General features: G+C 36.3%; 1 protein-coding gene across 1 annotated transcript in view; it reads left to right on the top strand.

Annotated features, from left to right (window-relative positions):
• Window positions 1–24,932, top strand: part of POLQ (DNA polymerase theta) — a 143,702-nt gene that overhangs the window by 49,887 nt on the left and 68,883 nt on the right. Inside the window, exons 14-19 of the mRNA XM_053565718.1 lie at window positions 441–565; window positions 2,991–3,234; window positions 7,847–10,926; window positions 12,775–12,918; window positions 15,063–15,259; window positions 18,246–18,486. Of these exons, the coding sequence (XP_053421693.1) occupies window positions 441–565; window positions 2,991–3,234; window positions 7,847–10,926; window positions 12,775–12,918; window positions 15,063–15,259; window positions 18,246–18,486 (4,031 nt within the window). The remainder of the gene's footprint in view (window positions 1–440; window positions 566–2,990; window positions 3,235–7,846; window positions 10,927–12,774; window positions 12,919–15,062; window positions 15,260–18,245; window positions 18,487–24,932) is intronic.

The following is a 24,932-nucleotide window of genomic DNA, read 5'->3' as shown; positions in this document are numbered from 1 at the left end:
TAAATTTTATGAGGATTTATAGACTTGGATTGTTTATGCCACTGTTGACACTCAAATCAAAACTTAATTTTATAATCAGCTTCTATTTTACTGAAATAGTGATTAGATGATCATGTAATTATGTATCAGATCTTCTTTTAAATTTTTGTGCCAACACATTTCTTGAACCAAGTCGTATTTCTTAAAATTAGCAGTTTTGAAAGGAGTAACTTGTTTTGTTATACAGGCATCAGTTCTTTGCTGTAGTTCTAATACATGTCAAAAACTTGTTTTGTAAGCATTGGTCTCTTTGTCCATTAACCCAATTTTCTGTTAAGATCTTCCTAGAGTGTATTAACCTTCTGTTGCCTTTTTGGTTCTTAGTTGTTTTGCAATATACATTGTACTTCCGTAGTAGACATAAGTGATCTCTTACCATACTTTTCATCATTTATTTTTAGGTTTTTCACCAGCCTTGTGCTATTAGATTTAATCAGTGAGGTTCCTTTAAAGGAAATTGATCAGAAATATGGATGCAATCGTGGACAGATTCAGTCTTTGCAACAGTCAGCTGCTGTTTATGCAGGTCAGTTAAACAGAAAGTTTTAACTTTAAGACTCTATGGTTTGAGGTCAAGTTAAGGTTAACTTTTTTTTTTTTTTGAGACAGAGTCTCACTTTCTTGCCCTCAGCAGAGTGGCATGGCATCATAGCTCACAGCAACCTCAAATTCTTGGGCTCAAGCAATCCTCTTGCCTCAGCCTCCCAAGTAGCTGGGACTACAGGTGCCCGCCACAATGCCCAGCTACTTTTATAGATGAGGTCTTGCTCTGGCTCAGACTGGTCTTGACCCTGTGAGCTCAGGCAATTCACCCGCCTCGGCCTCCCAAATGCTGGGATTATAGGTGTGAGCCACCGTGCCCAGCATAAGGTTAACTTTTTAAAATTCTGTTATATAGTAGGCCTCTGTAAAAGTGCTGTAATTTTGTGTGGCTCCTGTCATCAGGAAATCTAAATTTATGGCTCCCCCGAATTAACATTTTACAGAGGACCAGCTGAGTGTCTGGACCTTATTCTCCTGCCATGCCTTACTTTAGTGTCGTGGCCTCATGGCTCATAGTGACCTCAAACTCCTAGGCTCAAGCAAACATCTGGCCTCAGCCTCCCTGAGCATCTGGGACTACAAGTGTGTGCTGCCACTTTGGATGAGTTTTTTTTTTTTAGATAGAGAATAGTGTCTTGTTCTTGCTTAGGCTGGTCTCAAATTCTTGAGCCTAAGCAATCCTCCCACCTCGGCCTCCCAGAGTTCTAAGATTACAGGTGTGAGCCACTGCTCCGGGCCTGTCCCCCTCTTTTCTGTTTCTTTCTTTTCTTTTTTTCCCTGTTGTAGGAAGGAAGAAACATAAATCAGTGATCTACCTTTTCTTATCAAGGTATTGATTAATATGTGTTTGTGATGAGGAGTGTGGCAGATGGAGAGGGATTTCTGGACTCCTGTCTAACTATTTTAATATTATCTCTTCTAAGGCTGTGGTTCCCAACCCTTGGGGTACAGACCTGCATTGGGGTATTGGTCTGTGGCCTGTTAGGAACCCCCAGACCAGACTGTGTAGCAGGAGGAGAGCAGCAGGCCAGGAAGAGTGGGAAACTTCATCTTTATTTACAGCTACTCCCTATTCCTCGCATCCCCACCTGAGTTCCACATCCTGTCACATCAGCAGTGGCATTAGATTCTCATAGGAGTGTGAACCCTACTGTAAATTGTGTGCTGCGAGGGATCTAGATTGTGTACTCCTTATGAGAAACACACACACACACACACACCAGCTGTCCCATGGAGAAATTGTCTTTCATAAAACAAGTCCCTAGTGTAAAAAAGTTGGGGACTACCGTTTGAAGGAGCCACTGGTCTGCCTTAATATATATGTTTATATATTATATTAATATTTGTAATATTTTACATTTATATTTTATATAAAAAGATATTAAATATTTTATATTGATAGAAATATCAATATAAAAATTATATAAATAATATAAATATAAAAAATAAAATTTTATAAAATTTTGCCTGAATATTTTATAAGTAAAGGTATATTTAGCTACAATTTCCTGTTTTCCCTATATATTTATGTATATATGGCAACCTTTAGGACACCCTGTCTATTAAATCCTAAGTTAGGCAAACAGAGAAATTCTGGGTCTGAATTTACTAAGCAATCTCTACAACCCTTAGGAAGGAAACTCTGGACTACTAAAGGGTGTATTTATTTATATGTGAAAGAGTTTCCTTTGTGAAGGTGCTTATGAGGGGACACTGAGGGGAAGATGGGGGAGGAGGTGGTAAGAAGGGAGGAACTTGCTCTCAACTCAGTGGCATCAAAGATCTATGATTGTGTCTAGGGTTAATCTTGTCATAGGGAAGTGACTTTATTAAAGACTTGGCATTTAGCTGCTCTGGCCTCTTTATTTCAAGAGGGTCACTATTAAGCTAAGGTGTCTTTTGTTTTTTATTGTTTTATTTCATAATATCAGGCGGTACATGGTTTTGTTTACATAATTTGTGTTTTGCACAAATTGAGTTGAGGTTATAAGCATGTCCTCTTGGGCAGTCTTTCTTTGAAGAAAATACCAGTGGGAAATTTTCTTTTTGTATACATCTGAGCCTTAAAAATTTAAATCAGAGTTCTCTTTTACTTAAAAAAAAGAAAATAAGGGAGAAGAAAAATGAACTAGGGTGAGGGATTTTATTAATTGTTTTGTGTTTAAACTGTGCTCTGGCTCAGTTTTTAAGTAAGTTCAGAATTCAGAATAAATGAGATGACATTTAGTGTTTGGCACATTTATTATCCAATTAGCTAGTTAATATATGTCTGCTTTTTTGTTAACTTATACCTTGGGCCTTTTTAAACCTTGCAGTTTGGCAAGAAAAAAAATAAAAAGTAAATCTAAAGAAAGGGCAAATTGGTCTATAAGGAATTTTAATCTAAACATATTCTATGAATTTTCTAGGGATGATTACAGTATTTTCCAACCGTCTGGGCTGGCACAACATGGAACTACTGCTTTCCCAATTTCAGAAGCGTCTTACATTTGGCATCCAGAGGGAGCTGTGTGACCTGGTTCGTGTATCTTTACTCAATGCACAGCGAGCCAGGGCCCTCTATGCTTCTGGCTTTCTTACTGTGGCAGATCTTGCTAGAGCAAACATTGCTGAGGTGGAGGTGGTTCTAAAAAATGCTATACCTTTCAAAAGGTAAGAAAGTCTCTCTATTAACATAGGATTATTAAATGAAAAATCACATTGATTTTTAAATAATAGATACACTCTATGATGTTTGCAGAAACATGATTTCATGCCATATCTCTGTCCTTGAGCAATACTGTATTGTTTTTCTCCTCATATCTGTTAGCATAGTAGGTAATAGATTTCCTAATACTGAATCAATCTTATATTCCCAGAATTAATTTTGCTGTCACTTGGGTATGAGCTATTATTTTTTACATGATGTTAGATTTTCTTTGTTAATATTTAATTTACTGTCCTTTTGCACTGTTATTCATAAATGATATTCATCTGTAGTTTTCTTAATTTGGCACTATCTTTATTCAGTTTTTGGTATCAGTGTTTGGTATCAAATTTGTTTCATAAAAGAATTATGAAATTTAGTGATGATGTACAACTGCTGGAACCAAACTAGGGAGGCAGGCAGTGCTTCAGTTAGTTATTCTGGGTCACGCGTAATAGATTTTTGTGTGGACATTCACTGGATGGATGCAGGCCACAAAGTTCCTGTTCAGCTGCAGCTAATAAATCAACTGGCAGTGGGATCAAGTCCTGCTCCTCAGTGGTAGCTGGGCCCTCCCTCAGAATCTTCCTGCAATCTCTTTTTGTATTGCTAATTGAGTTCCTAATTCCCCACAGCAGCTGCTGTAAACCTTTTCCACTCTTCTTCATCCCCTTAATCTTCTCCCTGCTCACAGCCCACTGGCAGGTAATTGTGTGTTGTAATCAGTTCTCTTTCCCATGGGCTTTGGGTCCTCTGCCATCCTCACCTCATCTGCCTGGGCCCCTTGTCCCCAGGTCCCCTCTTGTGTCTCCAGGCTAGGCTTCTTCAGTTCTTCTTCTCCTCTCATTTAGCTTCAAACTCTTCTTTTCTTTTCTCTTCATCCATAAAAAAGCTCAAATCTTCCTTAACCTATAGAAGCCCAAACCATATTACCCTTGAAGCTAATCCCTTTCATTTCTGTCAAGCTCTTAATTTTATTATTATAAAAGTAATATATATCTGTAATAAAAGAATTGGAAAATATAAATATAAATAAACATGTTTCAAAAACCCATAATCACATTTTTAGAGATAACCACCAATGTTAACATTTTGGTTTCTGTCTGTGAATATGTAATATTCATTTATTGAGAGCGTTCTGGATATTGTAAGTTGTAACCTGACACTTTTCCTGTGTCAGTAAGTATTCTACAATGTTATTTTTTAATCTCTGCATTAAACTTTTCATTGTATAGATGCATTATGATTTAATTAGCCATTTTAAACCATAACCACAAGGTTTTTCCAACTATTTTCTATAATTAGTAACATAATGGTACAATCTTTGTAATAAATCTTTGTACATATTCTTGATTACAAATCAGGAAATTTCTGAATACAAATTTCAGAAGGGAAATTACTGTGTGCACATTTTAAGCATTTGGATATATATGTTTTTGTTTTTGTAAAATATAAATATTTTGAAAAAGTAAAAAAAAATTATGAAATTTGCAGTAATTTATGCAATCTCATGATTGTATGGTTGAAAGTTTTATGTGATTACCCTATGAAACCATGTTTGTCTAGTGCTGTTTTATGGAATTAGTCCCTTGATTAGCATTTCTATTTTATTTTTTCAGGAATTATTCTCTTTAAGCTGTCTATCTCTAATTTTGATATTCTTTATTTCCCTAGGAAACGATTCATTTACGTTTTCAAATATATTTCACAGTGGTCTACAAATCAGGGTGGTTTTATTTTGCATTTTAAATATTTGTTCTATTTTATTGATTATTTCTCCTTTATCATTTTTTATTTTGTAAATTTCTACTTTCCCCTCCACCCTTCTACACATACATAGACACACTTCATCTCCATGAGAGTGGTCTGTTAAAGCCTGCTATTGTTAGTGTGTTTCTCTCTATGTCTCCTTGTATCTTCTGTAATATTTACCTCATAAAAATGGTTACTCCTTGGCTAGGGGTGGTGGCTCAGTGGCCCTCCTAGCACTTTGGGAGGCTGAGAGGTGGGAAGATTGCTTGAGGACAGGAGGTCAAGAGCAGCCTGGGTGACAGAGAGAGACTTGTCTTTGCCAAAAATAAAAATAAGTAGTGAGGTATGATGGCATACTTCTGTAGTCCTATCTCCTTGAGAGGCTGAGGCAGGAGGATCACTTGAGCTTAGGAGTTCAAGGCTACCGTGATTAGGATCAGGCCACTGGACTCCAGTCTGGAAAACAGAGCCATACCCTGTCTCTAAAAGAAAAAAAATAGTTTTTTGATATATAGTTTTTCATAGCTGTTTTCTTTATTGTGATTATGGTTTTGAACATTACCAGTATCATTCTTTGTCACGTATAATGCTTTTTGGCTTGAATTGTATTTTATTTGTATTGGAATATCTCTCATTACTTTCTTCTTGTTTCCCTTTGGGAATTCCTTTGTTTATCCCTTTAGTTTTAGGCTTTTGAAATCACTTTGTTTTTGATATGCTTTTTGGTATAACATTTAGGTATAGTTGAATATTGATTTTGGAAGCAAATTGAAAATCTTTTTCTTTTAGTAGATGATTTAATCCTATTTACTGGTATCACCAATATGTTTGGGCTTAATTTTCTCAAATTATTTTGTGATTATGTGTATTATGTAATATTTGCTATGTTTCCTTCTATAACTGTTGGGTATGCTTTGCAGATTTATTTATTTATTTATGACAATGTCTTGCTCTGACACTAAAGCTGGAATGCAGGTAACATCATCATAGCTCACTACAACCTCAAACTACTGAGCTCAAGCAATCCTCCTGCCTCAGCCTCCTAACTTCTAAGTAGCTGGGAGTACAGACATGTACCACCATGCCTGGCTAATTTTTTCTTTCTTCTTCTTCTTTTTTTTTTTTTTTTTTGGTAGAGATAGGTTTTTGTTCTTGCTCAGGTTAGTCTTAAACTCCTGGTTTCAAATGATCCTTCTCCTTGTCCTCCCAAAGTGCTAGGATTACAGGTGTAAGGCACCATGGCCACCAGGCCTGCAGTTTAATTTGATTTACACTTTGTTTTATTGAGTTTTTTGAAAATACTCATCCCTTGTTTCTTGCCTTATATATTGTTTTTGAGATGTCTATTGGGAGTCTGATTCTTTTGCCCTTGTAAACTAATTATTTGATCTTTTTATATTTAGGCCTTGAGATTTCTTTTTCCTCTTTGAATTTTAGTAGTTTTTCTAGGCATAATAGTTATTTGTTTTTATGTAACAAATTACTTTAAAACATAGTGGCTTACAGCAATAGTAAGTTTATATTATCTTAAAGCTTCTGCAAGTAATGAATTCGGGAGCTCCTTCACTGGTGACTCTGGTTTGGGATATCTTCATGAGATTGTAGTTCAGTTGTTGGCTAGGACTATAGTCTTCTGAAAGCTTGACTTGGGTCTGCTTCCAAGATGATACACATGTTTGCACATTGGTGCCTCAGTTGTTATCCACATGCACTTCTCCATAAGACTTCTTGACAATGGCTGGCTTCTGCCAGAGTGAGTGATTCAAGAGAGAGCAAACTGGAACCTGCAGTGTATTCATGACCTCCCTTTGGTTTTTTAGTTGTAGGTGAGAGACTAAATTGGTTCCTATTACTCCACATTAGTTGGACTTAGAAGTCTTTCAGTCATTATGTCTTCCATAATTTGCCCCATCCAATCCCTTTTCTTCTCCTGCTACTTTAATTACATATATGTTTGAATTTTTAGGGTCTAGAATCTATTATGTTACTCCAAAGAATATCAGTGTTTTATCAGTTTGGCTGAACTCGAAGTCCAAACTTCATGTAGCAGATAGTAGTTCAGATATTTGTTTAGTTGTTTAGATTTTAAAGTAGTTACTAGGTATCTGCCCACAGTTACACAATTTAAAGTTCAGCCACATATTTGGGCAGAGTTTTTATGAAGAATTTTGGATTTGCTTTCTCTAGCTCTGATTTCTAGACTTTCTGCCTTCAATTTCTAACCAATGTATTTATCCTTAGCTCTATTCTGAATTCCGTCAATCAGTGAAATTCAGGTTTTTATCAAGAGTTTTTAGCCAACATACATGGTGCTGATTGGGGCCTGCCTTTAGGTAAAAAATGTGAAAATTCGCCCACTGCTATTTCCATGTTCTAAGTCTCAATCCCCCCCTTTAATTTCTTGCTTTCTTTTGGTCATTCTCTAGTCTCTTCAAATATTTTATTCAGTTTATTATCTAGGAAGATTTGTTTTTAGTGAAAGTTTTATGATTTTCACTGTTTTAAAGGCTTTTGCTTAAAAAATCTGTCTTTGTGAGGCTTTCCTTTATTATGCCATTTTAAAATTATAGCACCACCCTCCCCTTTTTGCTATTTCACTTTTGTGTACATCTCTTTTAACCAATTGACATAGAATGCATTTTAAATATTTGAGTGTTTTCTGAATTCTACAACTAGAATGTAAAGCCCATGAGAAAAAATGTATCTCTCTCTGATTCAGTGTTCTTCATTTCCTAGAACAACTCAGATTGAATGCTTAATAAATATTTGTTATATGAATGAATAAATCAACGCATTAATTTCCTTTTTTCCTATCTGCTTGTATAGTGCTCGAAAAGCAGTAGATGAGGATGAAGAAGCTGTTGAAGAACGTCGGAATATGCGAACCATTTGGGTGACTGGCAGACGAGGTTTAACTGAAAGGCAAGCAGCTGCTCTTATAGTGGAAGAAGCCAAAATGATTCTGCAGCAGGACTTAGTTGAAATGGGAGTACAGTGGGATCCATCTTCCCTTTTAAATTCTGGCACACATTCATCGACCAGTAGTGCATCAGAAGGGAAGGAACATACATTTACACCCCAAACTAAGAGTTCTTGTAAGAGAGTAACTCTAAGGAGCAAAAGTAACACAATATTTAGTGATTCTTATGTTAATCATTCACCAAACATAGTACAAGATTTAGATAAAAGTAGAGAGCATACAAGTTCTTTTTATTGTTCGTTCCAGAGTAGGAATCAAGAACATCAGACACATTCCATTTTCAGGGCAAGAAAACAGGCTTCCTTGGACATAAATAAAGACAAGACAGTAACCTCTCTGAATGATAGAAAAACAAGCACTAAGAAAGTTGTTCAGACCTTCTCATTTGAGAAAACAAAAAAGGAATCTTGTCGATCTCAGAAACATAGTAAGCATCTGAAACAAACTAGAAATAATAGCCCTTTGAACGACTGTAGAATGTATAAAGTTGAGTTCCAAGGACAGACTGTATCTAGTCCTATTCTTTGTGAAGATCCGTTTACCTTAGATGAGAAGAATACAGAATTTAAAAATTCAGGGCCATTTGCTAAAAATGTATCTTTTTGTGCTGGGGAAAAAAATAACAGAACTTCACTGCTATCACAAATAAAGCAAAGTTGTTCAAGGAACAGAATAACTAACAATATTCTTATGGAACATTTTATCACAGAATCCCAAAGTAAAAATGTGGATTGTCAAACCTTTAGGACAGTTAGTGAAAATGGAAGAGGATTAGCTGTTGTTGTGACAGAAAAAGTAAATGAAGTGCTGCTACAAAATGATCCAGAAAACCAGAATGTTTATGTGAAACACCATGACACTTATCCTGATAACCACAGCCCAGAAAAGCAGTCTAATAAACAAGCAAACAGTTATATGAAAGAGAAAAAAAGAGAGAGGCACATGCCCTGTGAGGCATTCAATAGTTATATGAATAGAGACTCAGATGTTACTGCTACGAAATGTGAAAATACAGAGTTTAATACTGAGGAAAAGAAACCAGATGATTTTAGGGCATTAGGAGAAAATGCAAACAAAAATGAGATACCCGGTGGAAGACTTGTATCAGCTGGAGCATTTGGCACATTAGAAGGCCAGCATGAGAATTTTCTAAACATCTCTGGAATACAAGAAAAAACAGGTGCCTATGCAACAAACAAAGCTAGCAATCATCATGTTTCTGACTTAGGTTTAGTCCACTGTGATTTTGAAGACAGCTTCTACCTGGATACTCAGTCAGAGAAAATAATACAACAGATAGCAACCGAAAATACCAAACAAGAGAGAAAAGACACCAACCTGGCAGCAGGAATGATGCAGAGGACCTTAGACAAACAGAACTCAGTTATCTCTTTTCAAAACGAGTTTCACGCTACTTTTCCTGGTGAGCGGCATTCTTCAGGAAGGACTACTGTAGATCATTTGAACTTAAAGTCTATAAGTACTGTGAAACAAAGCACGGACTCACATGCGGTTGATATCCTGTCTCCAGAAAACCCAGTTTTTCGTTCTCCAGTGCTATTGGAGGAAAATGTTCTTTGTTTTAAAGGGAATGAACTTTCTGTTACTGACTCCCAATTGAATAGTTTTCTTCAAGGCTATCAAACACAAGAAACTGTGAAACAAGTCATACCTCTTGTTCCTCAACAGAAAACTCCCACTGATACAGAAGGAGAATGCATGCAAGTTCCTGAAACAAGTTTGAATATGAGTGATAGTTTACTGTTTGACAGTTTCAGTGAAGACTCCCTAGTAAAAGAACAACCAACTGATGTCCAGGCAAAAGAACCCCTTCCATCTCAGATACCATCAAACCATTTCAGTGATTCCCCATGTCTACAACAAGAGGGTCTGATTAAAAAATCCAATGTGAATGAGAGTGAAGATATCCAGGAGCAGTCGCCTTGTTTCAGTGATGAATCTATTATGTTTTCAGAAATGAATTCTCTTCAGATGGTTGAAGATTTGGACAATGAAAGTATATTTTCAGCCCAAGAGAAACATAATACTGTAGTATCTCTTAGAGCCTTGGAACTAAGTGATCCACTGATTGTAGGCAATGACCACCCCCAAGAAGTAACTGGAGGAGATGGAGATGAAAGGATTCATAAGTCCAAATTAACTGGGACAGGGCAAAATCACTCATTCATGTGGTCAGGGGCATCATTTGATCTAAGTCCAGGACTACAAAGAATTTTAGATAAAGTGCCCAGTCCTCTGGAGAATGAAGAGCTAAAATTAGCAACAATAAACTTGTCTGGTTTGAAAGAGAAAAGTACAGAGTTAAATGAGAAACAGGAGGCAATTTCAAATATGGAGACAAATCAAGTGCAGGGATTTTCATTTTCCCCTAATGAAGTAAAAAGTAAGCAAGAGACACCAGAGAACAGTGCCAAGTGTGGTGAAACCTCACCCCTCTTGCCTTGTAAACAAAACTGTGCAGCTGATGATAATGGTCTCATTCCTCCTACACCCACTCCAGCATCTGCTTCTAAGCTGCCATTTCCAGAGATTCTTGGAGCACCCATAGAACGTTGGAAAACTAGTAGTGTTTTACAACCTGGTGAAAGTTATTCATTTGGTTCGCCTTCAGATATTAAAAACCATGATTTAAATCTAGAGAACAGAAATGATCTCAAAGATGACAGCCCTATGAGAGACACAAGTTTTTCACTGCTGTCATCACAGGATGGATTGCAGTTAACTCCAGCCGCAAGCAATTCGGGAAGTTTGGCCATAATTGATGTAGCAAGCAACAAAACCCTTTTTGAAACATTCATTAAGGAGTGGCAGTACAAAAAACGATTTTCCATCTCAGTGGCTTGTGAAAAGATTAGAAGTTCAGCGTCTTCTAAAACTGCTACTATTGGTAGTAGATTTAAGCAAGGTAAGAAATTTTTTAAAAAAAAATTTTATAGCCAGGCACGGTGGCTCACACCTATAATCTTCGCACTCTGGGAGTCTGAGGAAAGAGGATTGCTTGCGCTCAGGAGTTTGAAACTTGTTGGATCAAGAGTTAGTGACCCATCTAAAAATAGTTTTTTACATTTACATATAAACTAGTTAATAGATTGATATGAGATTTAGGTTTTTCAGTGTTGGATATTAATTGTAATCTATTCAAAATTTAATAATTTATCTACTGTGTGGACTTACGTGCAGAACAGCTTTATTCAGCAGAGTTAGATTAATAATAGTTGCCTTCCATTATGAGAGGTGCATGCAGTATATAATATTCTGCAATCTTATTTTAAATTTGTATATAACATTTCTTTAAGGGTATTTTAATGTCACAATGATCTTCATTAATCATCAATGCTCATGAATTGTTTCCTATTAAATTGTAATATCTTTGTTGGCTTATGTAATCAAAAAGTACATAGCAAGTAGGAACTATTATTTTTCATAATGTACATTAGCTTTATTTTCTAAGACTTCTCTCATGTGGAACTTAGATCTCCAGTGATAGATGTGAATTCTGTGCTAAAATGTTGATTCCAAAGCCTTTCAGAGCTTTCCCAGGTTTTAAGAGAGCTGAACCTTTTGGTCAAGTAATGCCGTGTATGTTTCTATGTTATTGCATTAATCCTGGATTCTGAATTATGGGGAATAGCTGTAGTCAGTTTGACAACTGTTGTGAAAATCAGCAGTCTGATTAGATTTACTCAGTATTTATGAATGCACTCATTGATAAAGCTTGAATGTTTGATTGATCCTCAGTTCATGGAATAGACATGTTAAAGACAAGCTTTATGTACCTTTAGTATTGAAAAGCACTTTCCACTTTTTTATTCAACAAACATAAATTTGAGTACATATTCTGTATCAGGCTCTGTACAGGAGGATAGTAGGATAGAAACGTCCACTTAAATTTAATAAATATGCATTGAGTTCCTCTGTGCCAGTTATTTTTCTGGTATTAGAGGTATAATTGTGAATAAAATTGGAGAAACATTTTAGATAAAAAAAAAAATGTGGACTCCAGATACAAATTATACTTCATTCTTCACTAATGAATAAGACCTTTGATTTTTCTGGAGTTTCCTAGTTAAGAATTGTTGAATTTGCTACAAAGTTTTAGTAGCATACAGATGATCTTTATTTCTATTTGAGTCATAGAAATTTGAAGTGCAACTTTCTATTTTTTTATTAGTTAACACTCATCTAGTCATTAGTATAGATTTATTTTAAAAAATCTTTGGTAGATTTTTTTTTTATAACTCTCTTTTTGTGAGGAAAATTCCTCTTTCTATTTCTTTCTTTTTTTTTTTTTTTTTTGACAAGGTCTTGTTCTGTCACCCAGGCTGCAGTGTAGTAGTGAGGTCTTCTTACCACAGCCTAGAATTTCTGGGCTCAGGCAATCCTTATGCCTCACCCTGAGCCTATATCCTTGTACCCCCTTATTTTTTTGCTGTTTTTTTTTTTTGAGATGGGGTCTCTGCTATGTTGCCTCGTCTGGTCTTGAACTCCTGGCCTCGAATGATCCTCTTTCCTCAGCCTCCCAAGATTTTGGGATTACGGGCATGAGTTACTGCACCTGTTGGTTTTTCATAATGGTAATTATTTTAATTGATGAGCGTTCTAGACAGCTCTTAAACATATAAATTATTTTCTAAATAACACACATTTTAGTATCTGGAAATTTTGCCTATCAAATATAATTTATATTATTGTTTCTATAACTTAATGTCTTTATTTTTAAAGTTTTTAATTTTTTCACCTTTGGTTTATTTAGCTAGTTTACCTCAGGAAGCTCCTGTTAGAGATGATGGATTTTCAGTTAAAGGCTGTGATGACATGTTGGTGGTTGGACTGGCAATATGCTGGGGTGGAAGGGATGCCTATTATATTTCACTGCAAAAAGAACAAAAGCATTCTGGTAAGTAATCAGTACTTGGCTAAGTCACCATATAATTAAGGTAACATCTATTAAAGTAGTGATCTTGCTTGTTGAGAGTAATTTTCTGATATTTACCTAAGATTTAATTGTAGGATTAAAACAAAATTTTGGAGAGCCACAATGGACATTATTGCATATATTAAGTAGAGTGAATGTTTTAAGAAGCACCTCCTTTACTAACCTCTCCTTGTCACATAAGGCCATTAATGCTATGTTGTTTTTAATCTGAGGTGGCAGTGGAACTTCAGGGACTTGCCACCTTTAGGGTTTACTTTTTTTTTTCTGCTTTTTTTTTTTGGCTGGGGCAGGGTTTGAACCCGCCACCTCCGGTATATGGGACCGGCACCCTACTCCTTGAGGCACAGGCGCTGCCCAGGGTTTACTTTTGATGACTGGACTATAGCAGTTTCTTTTTAGTCTTTTTTCCCCTCCCATTGATAGGGTCTGAAACTCACTTAAAGGCAATATTGAGCTAGAGATCTTTAATAGTTGAATTACATAATCTTTGGTAAAGTCTTTGGAAATGAAAGACTGTGACCTGGAAATACTCTGTGATCTGATTGTGGTTATTAGATACCCAGCTGGTTGGTTAGTTTTGAATAGGAGCAAAATTAATAAGGAAACATTTTACAGTATGCTATATAGTCTTTTTCTTAGAAAGCATGAAATATTTTCATTTGTTTTATAGGAAAATATATTGGGGTAAGTAGTTACTTGAATTTCTACTTCTTTTATTTATTTATTTATTTATTTTTTTTTGTAGAGACAGAGTCTCACTTTATGGCCCTCGGTAGAGTGCCGTGGCCTCACACAGCTCACAGCAACCTCCAACTCCTGGGCTTAAGCGATTCTCTTGCCTCAGCCTCCCGATCTTTTATTTTTTTATTTTATTATTTTTTTATTTTCTGTATACATGTACATGTGTTTATTTGGTTTCCAATTTTTGCCTTCACAAAATTAAAGAGGCTTTAATAACAATGTTTAAGATAAGGACTAGAAACAAAAACCTCGTAAAGAAGGAATGAAGATAAATACATTTGGAAAAGAAATAAGATGATTGCTGCAACAAAATATTGAGCAATAATAATAATAATGTCAAAAAAGTAATATTCACATTGTCAGATAAAAGTACGTCTAGTATAAAATGCTTTGACTCTGAGGTTCAGTATGGAGTCATCAGTTAACTTCTTTTTTTTCCCAAAGTCTCAAAAAATAGAGATAATTTCATTTATTATAAATGAATTTATATAAATTTATTTATTTATTTTTGTAAATAAAAATAGAAGATAATTATGTCAAATCTTATAGACGATAGAAAAAGAAGAAATACTTCAAAATCATTCTACTTCATCTGGATATACCTGATATTGAAATTGCAAAAAATATATTATTATAAAGGGAAATTACAAAGATATTTCACTTATAAATGAGGATGCAATAGTCTAAACAACAGATTGACAAGTTGAATTAAAAATTATTGTTCAAATAATGTACTTTGGTTGAAATTAAATCCAATGTATGTGAGAACTAGTAACTATTTTTTTCTCTCTTTTTTTTCCTTTCCCTCACCCCCTCCCTCCTTCTCTCTCTGTCTGCTCTCCTCTTCCCCAACCCCCCCATGTCATTAATTATCATTAATTGTCCTCATATCAAAGTTGAATACATAGGATTCATGCTTCTCCATTCCTGTGATGCTTCACTAAAAATATTGTGTTCTACCTCCATTCAGGTTAATACAAATGCTGCAAAATCTCCAATTTTTTTAATGGCTGAATAGTATACTATTAGTATACTAATACTTCTTTTATTTTTAATATGGCATTACATGTTCATACCAAATTTCCCTTTAAAATTTACTTCAGAATATTTTCCTCTCTTTAACTCCTTCTTCTGAGAATATAATTTTATTTTTATAAGTCTTGACATTTAGAAGTCTTGATATCTAGCCCAGTCCATAATTTTTAGATTATGAAACACTTTATCTACATAACCAGTATGACCTGGATAAGGTCATGCTGAATTAGTGGTCACATGGAACCAGTCCCTTCTGCTAAAGATTGCTGCTTTGAATGAATGAATGTAATTTTTGCCTTGAAGACTTTTTTGTCTTTCTTTTTTTAAAGAAATCAGTGCCAGTTTGGTTCCACCTTCTCTGGATCCCAGCCTGACTGTGAAAGACAGGATGTGGCACCTTCAATCCTGTTTGCAAGAGGAATCTGATAAAGAACGTTCTGTTGTCATCTATGACTTCATCCAGACCTATAAAATTCTTCTTCTGTCTTGTGGCATCTCCCTGGAACAAAGTTATGAAGATCCTAAGGTTCTGAGTCTTGTTTAAGTTGTATATACTTAAAAAAAAAAAAAAAATCAGAGTTTAGGGTTAATTTCTTTTTCTTTTTCTTTTGAGACAGCATCTCACTCTGTTGCATAGGCTAGAATGCTGTAATTGCAGCAACCTCAAACTCTTAGGCTCAAGCAATCCCCTTGGCTCAGCCTCCTGAGTATCTGGGACTACAGGTGCCTGGCACAACACTTGGCTAATTCTTTTTTTATTTTTAGTAGAAATTAGGAGCTCTTGCTCCAGCTGGTCTTAAACCTGAACTCAAGCAACCCTCTCACCTTGCCCTTCCAGAGGGCCAGGATCATAGATTGAGCCACTGTGCTCAGCCTAGGGTTAATTTTTAAATGACTTGGCATTTTGCTTCAATAATGCAGCTTCTTTTAGAGTAGTCACTTTTTTATTCAGTACTCTTATCTCCAGAATAAGATATTATGCACTAAATATCTTTCTGTATGTAGAAACAAAGATGTCATAAATAGTGCACCCTAAAGTTTATATCTTTCCTTGGGGATTTTTTTTTTTTTTTTTTTTTGTAGAGACAGAGTCTCACTGTACCGCCCTCTGGTAGAATGCCGTGGCATCACACGGCTCACAGCAACCTCTAACTCCTGGGCTTACGCAATTCTCTTGCCTCAGCCTCCCGAGCAGCTGGGACTACAGGCACCCACCACAACGCCCGGCTATTTTTTTGTTGCATTTTGGCCCGGGCTGGGTTTTGAACCCGCCACCCTCGGCATATGGGGCCGGCGCCCTACTCACTGAGCCACAGGAGCCGCCCATTCCTTGGGGATTTTTAAAAAATTTTAATTTTGATCATAATTTCTAAGTGTTCTGTACAACGGTAAATTAGAAGTGAAATGAGAACTATTAGATTTAAGGTATATGATATAGCAGGATGTTTCAAATATTCTTGAGGGTGGAGATAGAAATTCCGAAAAGTGCTTGAATATAAAATATCAAAAGATTGTAATTAGGGACCATTTGGTGTAGAGGAAAATCACCTTACTAGCCTTTGAGAACTTTCCTGTTTAATAGCAAAGTGAAATATACCCTTTGTAATGATGACTCTGAGTTATCAAGGAAAAGGTAAATTATGTTATTGTAACATATACTTAACAGTGTAATGCATTTTAACAACACATTTAAATTTTAGAGGCTTGGAAGAAGGATCGTTTTTTCCTGCATGGTACATGAAGCATACAGAGTTGAGAAATGTTAATATTTGGTAATTATTATCAATACTAATAGGATAATTTTTAGTTTGTTAGTTTCTTTAGCTTTATTGGCAAAGATTTTCAAAGGCAGCATTGGGTGAACACTAAAGATATTACCCTTTTCTATACTTGAAGCTAGGCTTGGTTTATATATGACGTATTCCAGATTGCTTCTTTCTTTGTTTTTTTCTTTCTTTTCCACTATGTTGCCTGGGCTAGAGTGCTGTGGCATCATCTTAGCTCACTACAGCCTCATACTCTTGAGCTGCAGTGATTCTCCTGACTCAGCCTCCCCAAGTTGATAGGACTACAGGTGTGAGCCATCATACCTGGCTGATTTTTCTATTTTTTTATAGAGATGGGGTCTTACCCTTGCTCAGGCTCGTCTCAAACTCCTGGCCTTAAGCAGTTCTCTCACCTTAGCCTCCCAAAGTGCTAGGATTATAGGCATGAACCTCAGCGTCCAGTCCCATGTAGTTTCTTTCTTTTATTTTGAGACAGAGTCTCACTGTGTTGCCCTCGGTAGAGTGCTATGGCATCATAGCTCACAGCAACCTCAGACCCTTGAGCAATTCTCTTGCTTCAGCCTCCCAAGTAGCTGGGACTACAGCCACCTGCCACAATGCCCCGCTATTTTTTTTTGTTGCATTTGTCATTGTTGTTTTAGCTGGCCCGGGCCACGTTCGAACCCGCCAGCCTGCATGTATGTGGCCAGTGCCCTACCCTCTGAGCTACAGGTGCTGCCCCCATGTAGTTTCTAAACTGACCTTTACTGGCTATAAAAGATTGTCACATAATTTTTATTTTCTGGAGTCTAACACATATGGATAATATGAAACTCTCATTAAAACTATGGCAACATCTCAGGTTTATATAGCAACTTTGTCTTAAATGACTTGAAATATTGTATAATTGGCTTTGTTAATCACAACATTTTAAATGTAAGAAGTTAGACTCTTAATTTATGAAATCTTTTATGAGAAACCTTTGCCAACTTTTATATCAAATTATTTCTTTCAATACTCCCCTATAAAATTTTATTCTTAACTTAGAAAAGAATTTACTGAGTCATATAGTAATTATAAAAATTGTGATTAGGGATTAGTTTTCCTCATTTCTCAATCCAGTTCATGGTCTATTGAGAAATGTTATTAGAAACTACATGTGTCCTAGTCTCATGGAGAAGCCAAAAATATCAATCAAATGACCAGGTGTATGGTCCTGGGAACAGAGCCATACGCTTTGGACAAAGTCTACTCTAGGTGCTTTCTGAGACTCTGGGTATGAACCTTTAATGGTAAAACATTTATGCCTCAGTTCTTTTGATGGTGAAAGAACTAAATAAACCTAAAACCATGTAGTCCCCTCTTTACTATCGTAGCTTAGCCAAAATCAGCATTAGTAGAGAAGAGTCTATCTTCATTTTAAGACACATGATTTCAGTTCGCTGAGAGATAGTTGGCTCTTGAGCCTACTTCAGAAGTGGATCAGCCAGGAGTGTTGGAGTAATAGAAAAGTGACAACTTTTTCTTCTTTGAAGGCTACTGCTCTTATTAGTACAAATAATGAGTCCGGTTACAATTTTTGTTTCCTTCTCCTTTCCTGGGAAGACCACTGAAGTAAGTGTTTGATGAAAATGAATGCGATTAGATATGAGCTTTCTTTTTTTTCCTTTTAATTTAAGGGATTTAAGGATACAGAAATGTTTTTGAGAAAAATCAAGAGAATATTCTGATTGCTCTCTCATTCAGGTGGCATGCTGGTTATTAGATCCAGATTCTAAGGAGCCAACTCTTCATAGCATAGTTACCAGTTTTCTTCCTCATGAGCTTCCACTCCTAGAAGGGCTGGAGACCGGCCAAGGAATTCAAAGCCTGGGGCTGAATGTCAGCGCTGAGCATTCCGGAAGATACAGAGCATCTGTGGAGGCCATTCTCATCTTCAACTCTATGAATCAACTCAACTCTTTGTTGCAGAAGGAAAACCTTCAAGGTAGAACCAAGTTTCTAAAATTTTTATATTATAGACTGGAGATACATATATATATATATATATAGTCACTGTTTTTTTCTTTTTTTGAGACAGAGTCTTACTCTGTCACTCTTGGTAGAGTGCTGTGGCTTCACAGCTCACAGCAACCTCAAACTCTTGGGCTTATGTGATTCTCTTGCCTCAGCCTCCCAAGTAGTTGGGACTACAGGCGCCCGCCACAACACCTGGCTATTTTTAGATACAAGGTCTTGCTCTGGCTTAGGCTGGTATCGAACTTGTGAGTTCAGGAGATACACCCGCCTTGGCCTCCCAGAGTGCTAGGATTACAGGTGTGAGCCACCATGCCTGGCCTGTTTAGTTGGTCTTTATCATGGTGGGTAAATTATACATTTTATACCTGCCGTTGGATTGTCTAGTGTGGGGTATCAACAAACTTTTTCTGTACAAGGCCATATAGTAAATACTTTTGGCTTTGTGGACCAGATGATCTCCCATCATAGATATTAAAAACTCTTTGTGATGAGAACAGCCATAGAAAATACCAGTATAAATGAATGTGGCTGTTTTCAAATACCATTGTAGTAACAAAAACATTCATTTAGTGCTGGTTTGGCCATAGTTTGCTCACCTCTAACCCTACTGTAATGAAGAGAATTAGTGGTGGTTTATTCAGTTGTTGCTAATTTTATATTTGAACTTTATCAAAAGATTTTTATTCGTACTTAGGAGACATCCTTTTATGGATTTAAAAGAGTGAATTGTTTTCTTTTTAGGGATTTCTTTTTCTCTCATGACAAATAACACAAATTTATTGTGCAGTCTGCTGTCCCAATTGAGTACTTTGACTTCAGAAAGCATAACAAATGTTTACAGTAGAGATGGCAAAGTGGAACCAAGTTGGCTTCATTGTGAGGAGATGAATTTATTGAGTGATCGGTACATACTGGAAACAGTGGACTGATGAATTCACACACATCAAGGTTTGGATCAGGGACAGTCCACTTACTATCTGAAGATCTTTGGGCAAACAATTGAAACTATTTAAGTCTGGTTCTTAGAAAGTTATTATAAGGATTAAATAAAATAATGAATATAGCCCAGCATTCATCACAGGGTAGGTGCTTATTATTATTGGTTGATTATTATAATTATTATCTTTATTGCTACTATAAGCCCTTTGTGCTGATGGGAACGTTCTCCCCAGCATCATTAGGGTAGAATAACAGAGACATAGGCTGACTTCTTGCATTATTGATGTTAAGCTCTTGTAGCAGCACTATAGTATTTCAAATTTGGCTGCCCTAAGCCAACACAGGCAGGCCGTGGAGAGGAAGTATGTGGTACATGTGCTGTGGCTGCTTCTACTTGGGTGAGCAGTTGTGCTGGGTGAACACAGCTCTTTTCCCTCTCTCTGCCTAGTCTACCTAACCTGAGTTTCCTGGAGAGCTTGTATAGTTCCCTGACACTGACTTTTGGTGATGCTGATAAATGAATTGATCTACATTTGTTACCCATTATCAGAATTAATAGTGTAAGCTTTTTTACTCTTTTTGGGAGTGGATGGTCCCATGTTGGCTCTATTAAGTATAGAGGATAAATGTCTTAACACAATAATTAAGTAAATGAGATAAGGGATATATTAACCAGTGTGAGGTAAGCATTCCAAATTGTATATGAAATCAGCACATTGTACCCCATAAATGCATTAATGTATACATGATCTACCTCTTTATGATTTAATGATAAAAAAAAAAGGAATATGCTGTTCTCTTCCAGAAAAATACAAGATTTGTTATTCTTAACTTTCACAATTTCAGTGTGCCTTGAAAGCTCCTCCTTTTGCAAACTTCCAAAAATGGGTGGCTAGGAGATATTAAGTGCATTTTAATACAGTGTTAAGATTTTCTTATTCATAGAATTCGTAGAACTGAAGAGCATTGAGAGGGGAAGCTTTTAAAAGAAGGTTGACAGTTATCAAATTTAGTTTGGAAGTAGTTATTTCAGGATACGCTGATTGATTTCAATGGACCTCTTGAATCTTTCTCTTTTTCCCTTCTCCTCTTCCTCCTTGGTAGGCATGTTCTGACAGGTGCCTTTCTCCCAGAGGAGATCCACTTTTGTTTGAGTAGGAATAAATACTAACAAAGGAATGTGTCTTTGTTTAACGTGACCCTGGACAAAGTATTCCTGTAAATAGTTTGGCATATCTGAGATGATTTTCTAAATCATAGAGTGAGTTGGTTTTCCTCTTTTTTAAAGAATACTAACTGTACATTTTTGCATTAATCATTTTCTTTTTTATGTCTATTGTTATCATTGCTCCATGTATGGTTCTTTTATTATTTTAACAATACAGTGAAAACCTAGGATCACACCTTAATAATAAGTTATACGTATGTATGTGTTTCTCATTTCTTTCATATTCCAAGCTTGTGTTTATCATTCCCTTATTTTTTAATTTGGTTTTTAAAATTTTATAACTTAAAAAATTTTAGCACATATAGATACTACATATAAATCTCAACAATATTTTAATTTTGCATGCTTTGAATTTTATAAAATGTTTCATACTGAGATTGCTTTTCTCACTTAGCATCATGTTAGTAAGATTCATGTATATTGCAAGTATCTGTAGTTTATTCATTTTCTCTGCTATGTATGAATGTGCTAGATTTATTGATCCATTTTTCCTATTGATAAACATTTGGGTTGTTTCTAGTTTTGTTTTGCTATAAGTAATTCTATATGAATATTCTTACAAATGTACATTCCTTCTGGTCCATGTGGGCAAGAATTTCTTTCGGGTGTGGAATTGCTCTATCACGGGAATAGGAATATTCAGCATTTCAAGATTATGCTAAATTCAGGCCGGGTGCAATGGCTCTCACCTGTAATCCTAGTGATACTGGAATTTCGCTCTTCAGTAGATTCTTGGTCTTGGTGATTCGAAGAATGAATCCGTGGACCACAGATCAGTGGTAAGACAGGATTTATTTACAGAAAATAATACAGAAGTGCCAGAGCTCCTGGCAGAGAGAGAAAACTCCAGTCAGGAGAGAAAAGTATTCTCTCTCCCTCTCTGTCTGTCTGTCTGTAGGCTCTTTGTCTAGGTGTATATATATATAGTCCCATGGGGCCCTCGGTAGTTAGATTTAGTGGGGCTTAGTAGTTACATTTAGTGTGTCTGGGACATCATGTCTGGGACATGTCTGGAACAACATGTCTGGGACATGTCTGGCCCTTGGTAGTTTAGCGGGGCTTAGTAGATACATTTAGTGTGTCTGGGACATGTCTGGAACAACATGTCTGGGTCGAAAATGAATGGCTACAATCCCTTTCATTCCCAGGCCTAGGAAATGGGGCCCCACCTTCCCATCCTCCAGCCAGCTGGTTCTGCTGCTTGCTGCCACTGCACCAACATCACCAAGGCAGAGGCAGCAAGTCTGCTCTCCCCAGCTCTACACGCTGGCTGGGGTGCCATTCGTCCTGTATCACTAGCACTCTGGGAGGTTGAGGTGGGTGGATTGCTTGAGCTCATAAGTTAGAGATCACCCTGAGCAAGAGCGAGACCTCATTTCTAAAAAAATAGCCAGGTGTTGTGGCGGGCGCCTGTAGTCCCTGCTACTTGGGAGGCTGAGTTAAGAGGATCATTTGAGCTCACGAGTTGGAGGTTGCTGTGAGCTGTGACACCATGGCACTCTACCAAGGATGACAAAGTGAGGCTCTGTCTCAAAAAAAAAAAATTATGCTGAATTGTATTCCAAAATGGTTGTATATGTTTATTTGCTAAATAGCAATGTGTAAGAAATCTTGCTGATTCATAGTGTCTCAACTTTGCCCAATTAATTGATTATAAAATGTAATTTTTCTTTTTTGTGCTGTCTTTGTTTTTGTTAACAAAGTTGTTCTAGTTTCATGAAACGAGTTGTGAATATAACCTCTTTTTATTCTGGAGGAGTTTATGTATTATTAGAGTGGTATGTTCCGGGGCAGCGCCTGTGGCTCAAAGGAGTAAGGCTGCAGCCCCATATAATGGAGGTGGCAGGTTCAAACCCAGCCTTGGCCAAAAACCACAAAAGGAAAAAAAAGTATGGTATGTTCCTTGGCATGGGTAGAATTTATGCTATAAACTATTCTTTATGTAAAGATATTTAACTTTGATTGCTTTAATAACTATAGTAATATTCAGTTATTTCTTTTTAGTATGTTTTGGTAAATATACTTTTTAAAGAATTTATATGTTTCATTGGAATTTCAGATTTATTGGTGTAAAGCTAGTGCTAATTCTCTTTTTTTAATCTCCGATTTATATATTATGTCATCTTTTCCTTTCATAATATTTATTATTTAATTTCAGTAGAAGTTTTACTTATTGTTTTTGTTTTTTATTTCCTTGATTTCTGTCAACATCAGTATCATCTCTTTTCTTCTAGTTCCTCTGATTTTATTTTTCTAAATTCTTAAGTTTGGCACTAAAGTAATTAGTTTTCAAATAATTTTTCCTTTTCTCATTTAAGTGTGTAAGACTATAAATTTCCTTAAGAGCACTCTTTTTATTGTATCCCACAATTTTGATGTATTATGAAATAATGAAGGAGGAAATAGTAGAGGACATAAACAGATGGAAAAACATTATGCTTATGAATCAGCAGAATCAACATTGTTAAAATGTCTGTATTTCCCAGAGTGATCTATAGATTAATGCAATCCCCATTAAAATACCAATGTCAATTTTTGCAGATCTAGAAAAAAAAAATTCTGTAGTTCATATAGAATAAGAAAATACCCCATATAGCCAAAGCACCCTTCAGCAACAAGAAAAAATTAGGAGGCATATATTTACCAGAGGTCAAGCTATACTATGAGGCTATAGTAACCAAAACAGCATGGTGCTGGCACAAGAGCAGAGACAGAGACCAGTGAATCAGAACAGAGAACCCAGATATAAAAACCTCATTTTGCCCTCTGATATTTAACAAAGCAGACAAATCCCTATTCAATAAATGGTGCTGGGAAAATTGGATAGCCACATGCAGAAAACCAAAACAGGATCTGCACCTCTCAGCACTCACAAGAATTAACACATGATAGATAACAGACCCAAACCTAAGGCATAAAACTATAAGAATTCTAGAAGAACATGTTGTAAAAATTCTTACACATATCAGCCTAGGAAAAAAAATTATGAAGAAGACCCTAAAAGCAATCACAGGAACAACAAAAATATATAAGTAGGACTTGATCAAATTAAAAAGCTTCTTCACAGACAAGGAAACAGCCATTAGAGTGAATAGCAGCTTATAGAACGGGAGAAAATATTTTCATGCTATGTGTCCAGTAAAGGGATGATAACCAGAATCTACAAAGAACACAAGCAAATCAACAACAACAAAACAACCCTATTAAAAAGTGGGCTAATGGCTCAGTGCCTATAACTCAGAGGCTAGGGTGCAAGCCACATACACCTGGGCTGGCGGGTTCGAACCCTGCCCAGGCCTGCCAAAACAACAATGGCAACTACAACAAAAAAATAGCCAGGCGATGTGGTGGGTGCCTGTAGGCCCAGCTACTTGGGAGGCTGAGGCAAGACTGGTTTGAGGTTGTTTTGAGCTGTGATGCCACAGCACTCTACTGGGGGTGACACAGTGAGACTCTGTCTCAAAAAAAAAAAAAAAAAGTGGGCTAATGACATGAACAGAAACTTTTCAAGAGAAGATAGATTAATGGCCAACAAACATGAAAAAAGGCTGAACATCTCTAATCATTAGGGAAATGTAATCAGAGCCACAAGGAGATATGAGTTAACTCCAGTGAGAATGGATACCTCATTGGTAGGACTGCAAACTAGTACGACCTTTTTGGAAAGTAGTATGGCGATACCTTAAAGAAGGAAAAGTAGACCTACCATTTGATCTAGCAATTGTACTACCGGGTATTTATCCAAAAAAGATACCTGCTCTCATATGTTTATTGCAGCATAATTCACAATCACAAAGGTATGGGAACAATTTAAGTTCCCACAGTACGTGAGTGGATTATTAAAATGTGGTATACGTATACCATGTAGTTCTATTCAGCCATTAAAGAAATGGTGAGTTAATGCCTCCTATATTAACCTTGATTGAAGTATAGGTCATTCTTCTAAGTAAAATATCACAAGAATGGAAAAACAAACACCACATGTTGTATCCTCTATAACATATACTCATTGTTAAATAGGAACTAATCAATTAACACTTATGTATAGAAATAACACTCATCAAAAATCAAGTAAGTGGGAGGGGAGAGGAGAGGATGGGTAATTTTATACCTAATGAGTGCAGTGCACACTCTCTGGTGATGGGCATACCTGTAACTTTGACCCAGATAGTACAAAAGCAATGTATGTAGCCCAAATGTTTATATCCCTGTAATATTCTAAACTTAAAAAACATAAAAATTTAGAA

This window comes from Nycticebus coucang, chromosome 16, assembly GCF_027406575.1.
Source record: "Nycticebus coucang isolate mNycCou1 chromosome 16, mNycCou1.pri, whole genome shotgun sequence".
In the NCBI taxonomy this organism is placed as follows: Eukaryota; Metazoa; Chordata; class Mammalia; order Primates; family Lorisidae; genus Nycticebus; species Nycticebus coucang.
This window is presented reverse-complemented; position numbering and strand designations above follow the sequence as displayed.